At 40.4% G+C, this 12,433-nt stretch overlaps 1 protein-coding gene across 4 annotated transcripts in view; it reads right to left on the reverse strand.

The window, feature by feature from the left end:
• The window catches only part of phf14 (PHD finger protein 14), a 91,153-nt gene that overhangs the window by 39,366 nt on the left and 39,354 nt on the right, over positions 1 to 12,433 (reverse strand). For 2 of the 4 annotated variants that reach the window (XM_070984279.1, XM_070984281.1), the window contains exons 14-16: positions 11,090 to 11,240; positions 4,091 to 4,153; positions 1,622 to 1,743 (exon numbers count right to left, since the gene is read on the reverse strand). In XM_070984279.1, the coding sequence (XP_070840380.1) occupies positions 1,622 to 1,743; positions 4,091 to 4,153; positions 11,090 to 11,240 (336 nt within the window). Of the gene's footprint in view, positions 1 to 1,621; positions 1,744 to 4,090; positions 4,154 to 11,077; positions 11,241 to 12,433 lie in introns of all 4 variants that reach the window. The other 2 variants (XM_070984278.1, XM_070984280.1) reach the window with 1 other exon arrangement.

Consider the following 12,433-nt stretch of genomic DNA (forward strand, 5'->3'; position numbering starts at 1 on the left):
AAAAAGCTAAATTCCTGAATAAAAGCCAGTATTCAAAAATGGTTGAGTCTGGAATGATGACCTGCCTGGACACATAAAGACGAGTTGCTTACAAAGAGAGGGAAAAATACTGGGGCATGGTGGCGTTGAAATGTCCTACCTTACATCTTACTTTCAGCATGCTGTACAATTTGACAGTATTAGTCTGATCAGTACAACAGAGGCATGTCATGTTCACCACTCTGCTGTTTGGAGTTTCTCTTTTTCACAGGAAAACATTGACAAAATAATTCCAAGTGCTTCTACTTTGCTGCTTTTTCTATCCCTGTTGAAGGATAAAAAAAAAGTGGCAAAGTCAATGCAACACTAAAAGCCTTTTTTATTTTAGCAAAGAATTAGAGCTGTAATTATTTTCATCATTGATTAATCTGCCAGTTTTTCTCCTGATTTATTGATTGTCTGACTTATAAAACGTCAGAAAATACTAAACATTTTCCTAGAGCCTAGAGTCAAATCTTCACATTTTTTGGGGAATTTTTGTTTGAAAAATGACATTATCAAAAAAGCTGGCAGTTTATTTGCTGCTGACTCATTACTTCAGCTCTGGAAGTATCATGACTGTGAAACATCTGTACAGAAGAGTACGACCAGAGTTTAAAAAAAAAGAAAAAAAACCCAGCAGGGCTGAAGCAGGTGGAATGAAGCGGGGAGTGACCGTTGTATTGCTTGAGTGTTGTTGTAGTAATGGAATTAGTTCTGTATAATGTACATTACTCTGAATTTATCAGGACAACAGGTAAAGCTGGAGGAAGATATGAGGGGGAGGCAGATGAGGGAGAGGTCCTGTTAAAATGATAAAACATACTTCAAAACATGAAATTTTGAATAAAACCTTTGTCAAGGCTCCCTTCCTCTATTTGAAAATTTATGGTTTAATAAGCGATTGTTAGAATATAAAGATATGGGCAAGAGCGTTGTGCAAAATGGATAGCACAGTTTCAAAGAAACAATTCAAACAATCATGAACTGGTTCAAGTCTAAAAGAGCCAATGACGGGTTCAGAGGGACAATACGAGAATGGAGGAAAATTTTATGCAAGAGATTTATCACATGACAAAGTCCTGACATGGTGCCTGCTGTGATCTAGTTTTTTATTTTCTCACAGAATTCCAATGTCAAAGAAGAATCCTAGTTATTAGATAGCTGACACCTGGAATCCCAAGAAGGAGCAGAATAAATTGTGCTATTCATTACACCTTAATGAACTGTGCAAATGTATGTGGCAGGTCAATATAGGGGGCCTATGGAGAAGGTACCCTGAGCCCCCTCATTCCGCAGAGCCCAGGCGGCCAGAGCCTAATGAAGACTGAACTTTAATCATCAGGAGGATATGGCTGCCTCATGAGACCAACAGACACACACACACACACACACACTGACACACATGCATACACACACGTCTAATAACCCCTCCCCGTTATCTCTCTCTCACACACACACACACACACACGCAAGCACGCGCACACACACACACACACACACACACACACACACACACACACACACACACACACACACACACACACACACACACACACACACACACACCCTCTCTCCCTCCCTCCCTCTCTCCCTCCCTCACCTCACGAGGTTTTCGTTGTCTCCAGGTCCTTTGCAGGTTGTACATTCAGTCCTTGTGTCGTCTGCTTTGGGTTTTTTCTGCATTGCAGACTGGCGTTGTCGGCGTTCCCGTGGCAGTGGTTCCTATGGAAACACAGCTGATTAGAATTGAGAGCTGTATGGGCACATTACTAAAAAGTAATGAAATGCTAAACTGAGGAGAGATGGGGAGTACACTAGAGCAGTATTTCTTGAATATAATTAATGAAAGTGACTGCTAGGATTAGACTGATTTCAATTCTTCAGTGGAATTTCTGGACTTAAAGCATCTATGCATATAGTGTTTTACATGATTACTAAATCTTTCAGATTGTTTTGGTGGCCAAAATTTTGGTTTTGTTTAGAGAAAAAAAAACTTTCTAATGTGAATTAGCACATTCTATTTGTTACCCTCAGTAAATTATTCTTAGTTTCCCTGGTTCAGATTTGTTTTCACATCATTCAGCTAAGTGGCTTTACAGGAATACTTTAAAATTTTGGTTTTCTTTTCAGAGAAGAGATGACTAAGTGCCAGGAACGTGGTTAGCCTGGCTCAGCACAAAGACTAGTAGCTAGGGAAACAGCTCACCTCTTTGCTTGACATCATGGGAAATCCAAAAAAAGTTTAAAAAAAAAAATGTCTGAAGAAAAAACCTGGTCTGAAGGTACTTCATTCATCTGTACAAACAATAGTATGCAAATGCCAACACTATGGAACCAGAGAGTAGTCATACCACTAAGGAAGGTGACGTGTTCTGTCTCCTGGAAATGAGCGTACTTTGGCGAGAGGTGCAAACAAATTCCATAACAACAACAAAGGACCTTGTGAAGATGATGGTGGTGGTGGTGATGGTGAAGATGGGAATAAAGATTTTCTATCTGGGAAAATTTCTTCTGGTTTGATTAAACACAACTGAACTGTTTAGCCAAAATGACCATCGTTATGTTTGTAGGAAAAAGGGGGAGTTTGTGGGTTAAAGAACTCGACCCCAACTATAAAGCACAGCTGTGGTAGCATCATGTTGTTGGGTGATTTGAGCAGGAGGAACAGGTGCACTTAACAAAATAGATGACCTCATGAGGAAGGAATATTATGTGGATACACTGAAGCAACATCTCAAGACATCAGCCAGGAAGTTAAAGATTGGTCACCAATGGACTTCCAAATGGCAACAAATCCAAGCACACTTCCACAGTCGAGGCAAAATGGCTTAAGGACAATAAAGTCAAGGTATTGGAGTGGCCATCACAAAGTCCAGACCAATCCAAGGAAGCTTACAAACCTGACTGAGTGGCACCAGTTCTGTCAAGAGGAAAGACCCAAAATTCCTCCAACTTGTGAGAAGTTTGGGGAAGGCTAACCCTAAATTAAACAATCAGCACGTAACTTCCCCCCAAAACCACAAACTGTCAGTTTAAGTCCATTCAAAGCTAGGCTAATAATCTCCTGGCTCCACTCTTGACTCTTGGAAAGAGGGCAAACGTCACAAACATTAACTTCTTTCAGCTGCAGCCAATCAGCAGTGGAATGATTAGTGAGTCTACTGACGTATATTAACCAAATTTCTATTTTCTATATTCAGTAAGCAAAAAACCAAACATCTGCTGTGAATAGCTTCATCCTGAATGCAAAATGTTGCTTGCTTTTCCCAATAAATGTAACACTTCAGGCATTTTGGCTGCTGGTTGGAAAAAGTGAGCAACTGGAAGACATCACTTTGAATTCTGGAAATTACACTAAATCAGTGATTCTCAACCGGTGAACTGGCACACCGGCCTTGGCCTGATCAAAAAAGAAATGCGAAGAAAAAAATCCTGTGCTTTTATTTCGAAGAGCATTTTTTATGCAGCGGAGTGTCGTCTATTTGTGTCGCGGCTTGTCATTAAGGGGTGATGGGTGAGTCCCGAAGGCAGACCAGTTGAGAACCACTGCACTATATGATCTGAATGACTAAATGAATCAAGATTAATAAAGGATTAATGTATAAATCAAAGAAAACAAAGATGTAAAATAAATAAATCACGTGAGTGTTTCTTCGCTTCGACTTTGGAAACTTTGCTTCTTGCCAGCATGGACAAGCCTCCCGCAATCTACAATTTCTATATTGAAATCCATACTGTGAGGCGGGTTAGCAGCTCTGTAGGGCAGGTTGAGGCAGGTTTCTTTTTCAGTTTTATATTGTGATGAGTATCTGTCTTCCACACAACACTGACTTCTGTATATATATAAAAAACTTTGGTTATAAAAACACATTTGTTAAGATGTCAGGAAGCAAAATAATAATTTGTTGTATGAAAAATTACCAGGATTATTGAAGTAAGTAAAGGTGGCCAAAAAAGCAAATATCAGTGGTAAGAGCAGAGCCGAGCTGGTCCATACAAAACATGAATATAGTATATCAGTAGCTTGAACAACAGCAATACTTTTCTGTTGCAGAATTAAGTGACAAACCTCGATTTTATCTTCTCTGTCTTCACAGATGGGAACTCTCTTCCTCTTCTGACCTCTGGTTCTCTGTGAAAAACAAACATTTAACTTTTAAGCAGTGCTCGGAAACACAGCGTACTAAGTCTGAAGTGAAATTCTTTTTTTCATTACACTTTTTTCTGAGTGAGTCTTGAAATCAGAGCATGGCTGTAATTTCCTGCCTTTTTGGGTTCAGTCTGAGTCACTGAGTGAAATCTCTGTAAACAGTGTTCACTGATGAGGTGCCAAAATCCATATCACACAGTCTCTGAGTTGACCAAAATTTTGATACTCTCATTGTGATTGACTTCAATTACTACAATGCACTCACACCATTAAGCTTGATGAGCAGAAAATATGGGCCCACACAATGTGTTTTGGTGAGAAACACTGACTGGAAACATAGCTTGTGTTTGTTTACAAGGGAGGACAGGGCACCTTTAAAGGCCATGAAAACCTTTCTTCTGAATCAGCTTCTAACTCTGAGTGGATCCAACACGAACACAATTTTCAACCAAGGTTTGAACAGTTTGGGTTATTTCACATTAGAGATTTTTGCATTTTTGTTTTTGTCCTTGTTTTTCTCACTTGTTTAAAGTGGGGCAGGGGTCTGTTGGAAAAACATGATGTGATAATTTTCCCTGTACCAATCAGAATTTAGGAATATTTGAATCAGACTCTGGAGTCAGCTAGTGTGCCGTTTGCTGAGATTATGATTGTTAAATTCTTTTGTGTGATAAGCATATACAGTAATGTAATATAGATATAATATAGATAGATAGGATAATGGAGATTTGAAGCAAAGTGCGAGTTGAACATCAATCAGTCATTTGCAGATTTCTCTAACACTGGAACTAAATGCAGTCTTTAAAGACAGACTAAGTAGGATGTGTCTGTTGTGGTTTGTAAACACAAGATTCAAAGTTGATCCTTCATACCCCAGTTTCATAGCTTCCTCTTGGAAACAGGCTTACAATCTGGCACCTGGTCACTACATTTTTATAGATTCCCACCTTCAATCTCTGCGTGTCATCAGTGCTGGGGTCACACACCAACTGCCTGAAGGTTGACGCCCAGAAACGTCCCGAACACAGCCAAATAAGAAAATAAAGACAGAAGGCAGGGTCTCTGTAGATACAGACACACACTAGTGGGTCATAAGTGATGACTGACAGGGATTATGTCTGCATGGGTCCATACATCGCCTGTACAGCCTGACTCACAGCACCTCCTGATACCACTTGCAAAGCTAGTCACGCAGAGGCAATAAACATGACAGCTGAACATGCCAGAACAACAATCGCATTCTTTCTATGGAAACTAAACAATGCTGGATGGACATCTAGCAACAATCCCATCTACTATGCTGGTCTGAAGTGTGCTTGTTCCTCACAGGAGATTGAACAGAGCATGAAAGGAAAGAAAAATCAAACATCTCCTTCTTGATGCTAGCGAGCGAGCGTTGGAGATGCTGGGGAGGGTTTAAAAGGGGAAGAAAAATCGACAACATATTTAAACAGATTGTGAAAACAATTCCATCTGTCGCCTTTGGCTTGCTACCACTTGCCAGATGGAGCACTTATCATTAAGAATGCTAACTGCACGAATGCTGCCAATTGGCTCCCACAGACCTTCACTATTTCTCCTGTGACTGCACTGCCAAACAAAAGGCCTGACATTATTTAGTTATTTCTGCATTAAAGCAGTGTCTCTTAAAGTAATCTATAAGGCCAGAGAGAGCAGAGCGCAGTTCAGTCGCTGGTTCAGCTAAAAATGCTCAGCCACACAACACAGCTAATCTCAGGCTCTGCTCAGGTGAGGAAATTAAAACTGCAGGCAGTTTATAAGTCCCAGGCAAAATCAATCTTTTAATTAAGTACATCAGTGCATCTTTAACAAGCATGAATCATTTCACACAGGATTAGGGAAATTAACAGAGCATAGGAAGTGCTAGTAACTAAATATATTAACTTAATTTTCATAATTTCATCTGATTAATGGCATATGTTCATGTGGGAGGTTTAATGTTAGTGCTGTGGTGGTAGCAGGCAACAGTAAATCATGAGCATATTACCGTCACCTGCAGTTAGCCTCTTGAACTCCAAATTTCCCCTCAAACTTCCCCTTAATTAGCTTTAAGGTTTGAATGACATTGTAATTATATCAAATAAATGACTGTGTAAAACTACTCGCTCCTTTGTACTTTTTTTTGCCATGTACTGTTATTTTCAGAATAAGTTATGAATGACATCATAAATAACATCATTTGGCACCTCTTCCAGAAAAAAGATTTTTAAAATGCACAATCCATTTGTTTTTTTTCAACAACAACAATGATCTGTATATGTATGGAGAGGGGAGGGTATCAGTGCGTCAACATGAGCTGTGTAGATTTAATGATTATGAAGCAAATCTGAAGTTCTATGGATTTACATGACTTGTTGTTTATCAAGAGTACACATGGACTCAATGGCTAGAGAAAACATTATCACTTGTGTGTAAGACATCAGTGTTAGGCTATGAGGAAAAAAGGATGTGATTTTCCATGCAAGTTACATCAATGAGGCTCAAAGAACTTAAAAGTGGTAAAGTCGTAAAAGAAGCTGATAATTTGCAAATGGAACAAATAAATTATAAAATGGGAACAGTGGGCTGGAGTCTAGCCCATGACAGACATGTTCCAGTATTTTCTAGCACAACTGATGGCAAAAACATCAAAATAAAGCTTCAATAACTCTGTAAGTTGCCATCAAATTTTATGCCACCATCTCAATTCTGAGAGAATTCAGTTATGCCACAGGTATCCTCAATGGGAAGGTGCTGTCTGCATACAGAGTCTTCAGGTGTGTATACATGCCTTTAGTGCATATTATTCAAACCTTAGAGACCCCATTACATAATGAGTTCAAACCTTTCATTGAAATCCTTTCAAACCTTTCAGGATGCTCTACTTGTGCTTTAACTTACTATTTCACAAAAACGCCTTCCCTTAATAAGTACACTGATGAGTGAAACCAGAGGAAGCATCAGGAAGAGGGAAAAAAAAACATTCAGACAGTGGGAAATGGTCAGTATAAAAACTCAGCCATGACACGGGCAAACTACAATCATCAGCTTGTAGTTTGTATGCCTGTACCAACCAGTCAAGATGGAGTTTCCATCCATGTCGTTTCAATTTATACCTTTGAAGGTATAATTTGAAGTGTCTTTTTTTTGTCAAAATGGGATTTATCACGCCCTGCAATCGGCTGGCGACCGGTTCAGGGTGTACCCCGCCTCTCGCCCATTGTAGCTGGGATAGGCTCCAGCCCCCCGCAACCCCGAAAGGGATAGGCGGTATAGATAATGGATGGATGGATGGGATTTATCACCATACTTTCCAGGTAGAAACATGCTGTCTTCACTTAGAGACTGTTATTCCAGAGGAGAACAGAGGACTGATAGAGAGTTTCATCACATGGATCAACGACAATCACCTGAAGCTCAATATCAGCAGAACCAATGAGCTTGTGTTTGACTACAATGCTTCAAATATGGATGCTGCTGCAAAGAAGCTACAAATTCTAAAATGTGGATGCTTCACACACATCTTCAACTCAGCAGCAAAGAAGATCTAAACAATCAGCACAGTCTGAAGGTGGACAGACAAGATTAGAGTCACCAGTTCAGCATCTGACCAAATGTGAAACATGGTCACAGTCTCTCCTTCTGTTCCTGAGTTATGGAGCTGAATAATGGCCAGAAAAGTGTTTTTGAAGAACATTATGATGTCACAGTGAAGTTGACCTTTGACCTTTTAGTTATAAAAATGTCATCACTTCTTGCACTATAGTTAAGAATGTGTTTGTGAGGTCACAGTGACCTTGGCCTTTAACCTATGTCCACCACAATCTAATCAGTTCATTCTTGAGTCCAAGAAAATGTTTCTACCAAGTCCAAGAAGGTGTTTTTGATTTATTACGTTCACGAGAATGGAAAGACAACTGGAGAACATAACGCCCTGGCCTTGGCTTGTGCTGGCATGGAGGCATAATAAAAGCCAGGTTGTATTTCTGCTACATACTACACATTGAAGAACAAATGTTAATGAGCTGTCCTAGCATGAAGCTCAGTCTGAATAGAAGAGTGTCTGAGATGTCTGTAGCAGGGCTGTATAAAATCAGACAAAGTGTGCTATGGAGCATTAATTTTACAACTCTGCGACATTACACACATGCTAAATAAAATCCAGCTCACAGGTTGACTGTAAAGGTTTTCCTCTAGTAGGCACTACCCACTACAGGCCATGAATAACAGTCACAAGACGTTCAGCTTCATCAAGGTGGCACTGGGCCATGTTAGCCCTTCTGGCTAAATGTAAATGTGTGTATGTGCGCACACACGCTCCTTCTTGACATACGAACCCCCCCCCCACACACACACACCCACACACCCACACCCACACACACACACACACACACACACACACACACACACACACACACACACACACACACACAGCAGCCTCGGAGGCCAGCAGGAGGTCGAATAGCCAGTCCTGATAAATTGAGACATGGCTTTAGAGAAGTGCCAGCGCTTGGGTGCCCTGGTAAAAGCATTAAAAATGCAAAGCAGGGCCCTTTTAGCGTCTGCCATTGCACGCCTTGCATTTGAAGATAAATGCTGAACTGAAGTGCCTCACCCGAGTGGCTGTGGCTGCGAGAAAAATCAGAAAGCTGCTTAATCCCTGAGAGCTCCAGCAGGGTCCTCGGCACATGTCTGGGCCCAGGGTTTCCAAACCTGAACAGAAAAACACATTAACCCAGACTGCCACTGTGCTCCAACACTTCGCTATTTCCCCTCGAAGACAGATAGAGTACAGAGCGGAGAAGTGGCTGAGACACTCCTTCTTTTCTTTGTTCATTTCTCTATTTGTAACAGAGACTGCAGTCAGGAGCAGCTACGATGGAACTGACTCTGGTCTGTGCATCCACAGTCATGAGAGGAAACTTCCCTCAAATCCCAGGTGAATGGCACCGGGTCACATATTGACAGTGGGAAAAGAAAAGAGAAATGAAAGACAACCCCAGCTCCCCTTCCTCACCACCAAGCTGTCAGATATCAATCTGGAGTGTTTTTTGAGGGAGCGGGGAGGCTGCTCTTTATCACAGATCAGAGCATGGTTGGTACAGATAAGTAGGATCCAGTCAGGGATGGAGAGGGTTCTGTTCCCTCACAGCTGACACAAAACGCCTCACGACAAGCGTACACAGTCCACATGCCGTCGCTCTTTTATAGTCAAAGAAGAAAGTCATATAGGCAAAGGATTGACGGCAGCATTGACACAAAATTGACATGGTTACTGGCCAGACGGCTCTCAAACTAAATAAAGGCCTGTCACTGATGCTGAACATTTGACCAATAACATTGGCTGATACTGAAATAATGTACATAGCTGTTGTTTAGCTGTCTCATTATCATGCTTTATGAACTCATATTTTTGGGTTTTGCCCAACCTTGAAGACATTCTGGGACAAAATAAGATAAGTAAAAACCCTTGAAAGTCTTTTGTAGTTGATGTTGACATTGTATTACTCTAAACTCTGCAGATGTCCACTACAATATGTAAATACAGATGACAGAAAATTATAGCCATGCATGCAAGACTGGGAAGAAATGACAGGGAACATTTAAACCATGGAAAATTTCCCACAAGTACACATTTAAGAAAACATATATATTCTCCAACTTGCTTAAAAGTAAGAAGTGAATGTGTATTGCACTTGTATTGTCATTTGTTTTTAGGAAATGTGTTTTTAAAGACAACAAATAGATTAAGAATAAAACCTGAAACGTCAGCTCTGGACAAATGACTGTTTCTCAGTGTTCTTAACACTTCGACTAACAGTATCACCAGAAGCTAAACTTCCAGGTTTTTTATTTGAGCACATTGTAAGTGTTAATGCTCTCACTTGATTTATTCTGTTATTTTATTTGGGTACCTTCACAGGATATAAATTTGTTCCCTGTGGAAGGTGGTTAAACAGCTTCGGAAAAAAAGAAAAAGAAAAATGGGAACCTATCATTTAACATGTTAATAAGATGGGACTGACATTTAACTGCATTTGTGCTAAATCTGCTTTTTCCATCTTCTGGAGATTTTATCTTAATGATGAGTACACAAATCAATTTATTATTTTCACAAAATGCACATCACGCTGTGCAGCGGATGCAGACGTCAATGCATTTAATTCTGTGGAGGCTTGATGCTTTCTTGCCTCACTGAGCTGCATTTTGAGTCTGTTTGAGTTTCTGCTTCCTCGTATTACTGAGAGCCTACTTTTAAAATACCTTCAAAACTACTAGATGTCCCTCTGGAGACAATGCAAACCAAATTTAAAGTTTTGCTTTATTCACAAGAATTTGTGAGGGTTTTTTCTCATGCCACGAGAGTGATTTTCAAACTTCCCTCTAGGAAGCCTTTTGTTTTAATTATTTCCCACCGGGCTGTTTCCTTCCTGCTCTCATCTCTAGCCTCTTACCAAATGAAGTGAGGATACAACAAGCGATCATAATACACTTTTCATTTGTTGATTTTTTTTTTTTTTTCCTGTTTGAGTGGATGCATCCTGCCTCAGTTCCACCAAGGGCAAATCCACATCTGTTTTTTTTTACACTGACGTTTGTATTCAGTCTCACTGCCATCTTTCACAAAAGTGTCTTTGGTTCCAAGCAATGATTTTGTGTTGATAGGAAAACACCATCACCTGTTGGAACTTTCTGAAACATTATGGAGGGACTAATGAGAACTCAAGTTGATTATTTGTAATCAACAAAATCAAGCAATTAGCCAACACTGACATCAGTTCCAGTCGAGTTAGCGGAGGACGAGTTGAGTGTACAATCCTTTCATTATTTTGAGCTGTAACAAAAACAGTTTTCAGAATGAAATCTACTGATTGCATTTTACATTTCCAGTGTGTCAATACACACCGTGCCTCTCACTTGATGTTTCTTGGGTTCTGGTGACATCTCCTGTGGGATGAATTTGATTGGTCCCTTGATCTGCCTTCTGGACCTCTTGGTGCCGTCTGGTAGCGTCTCCATGGCGATATCAGCCTCATCGCTGCTGGCCTGGTCACACTCGGAGCATTGCCTGAGGAGACGGAGGAGAGCTTCTCTCAATGAACTCTATTGATTTTATTATCACAGGCCCAAATCTTTAATCTTTACTGTAAAAGAAAAACAGGCCTTCACAGCTTCTTCTGACCGAAAGGTGAAAAACACAAATGACACTTCGCCAGAGTGAAGAAAAGAAAATCAGAATACCAATATGTTTGACTGCTTTCTGATAAAGAACTGTTTTTGCAAACAGTTATGTTGCTAAATGTCAGCCAATACTTAATGCTGCTCATTGGTCTTGTTTGTCCTTAAAGTGAATAAAATCTTTCTTGGTAATGAACAGCAGTTGCAGAAATCTTGAAGAACCATTTTTCTACTTTGGACAGAGCCAGGCTAGCTGTTTCCCCCGTTTTCATTCTTTGTGCTAAGCTAGGCTAACCACAGCCTGACCTCAGCTCTGTACTTGACACAAAAATGAGAGTGACATTCATCTTCTCATCTTGGAAAGAATGAAAACGAGCCAATTTCCAAAAGCAACTATTCGTTGTGGGGCCTCATCACATGGGCGAACAAAGAGAGGCACTAAGGCTTTTGTTTTTGCATGCAGAGGCTGAACAATGACATGGCTTCCATACCCTGTCAAGCCTTGCAAATCTCACCTGAGTGCAAGATTTGGTTTGATTCCAAATCTTGGTTTACCATTGGAGGAGATCCACTGGAGTTCACATGTTCTCAGAGTACAAGTTTTCTCCAAGAAAGAGAAGGATAACTTCTACGCATGGCTCTCTTTTAATTAAGCTGACTTTTGCTGTTTCCTCAGCTGCCTTATAAGGGCCAGCCTGCCACTGACGAAGCAATACACCAGCCCTGTCATTGTCAGAGCTTCAAGAAACTCAAACATGCATTAATCGGTCCCTGAAGCGATCTCAAGTCAAAGGGTATTGTCTGGGGAGAGATTAATAACAGTGTTTTACTGTAAGCTTTATTGTTGTGTAAGCTTTGCTGGGTTGTTGTGAAGTTAACGGACCACCAAATCCCATTGTTGCTGCCTGAAATACCTCAATCATAGCGCTTGCTGCTTGTTTCTCTGTGGTAAACATGTTACATTGATTGTGCTATTTCATGCAGAGATTATTTGTGCATGTGTTGTGATAACAACTGGTTGTAATGGTCAATGCTTGGATTCAACTCTTCATTGCTCGCTTTATAAATACAAAATAGTCCTCA

Source organism: Chaetodon trifascialis, chromosome 17, assembly GCF_039877785.1.
Source record: "Chaetodon trifascialis isolate fChaTrf1 chromosome 17, fChaTrf1.hap1, whole genome shotgun sequence".
Taxonomy (NCBI): Eukaryota; Metazoa; Chordata; class Actinopteri; order Chaetodontiformes; family Chaetodontidae; genus Chaetodon; species Chaetodon trifascialis.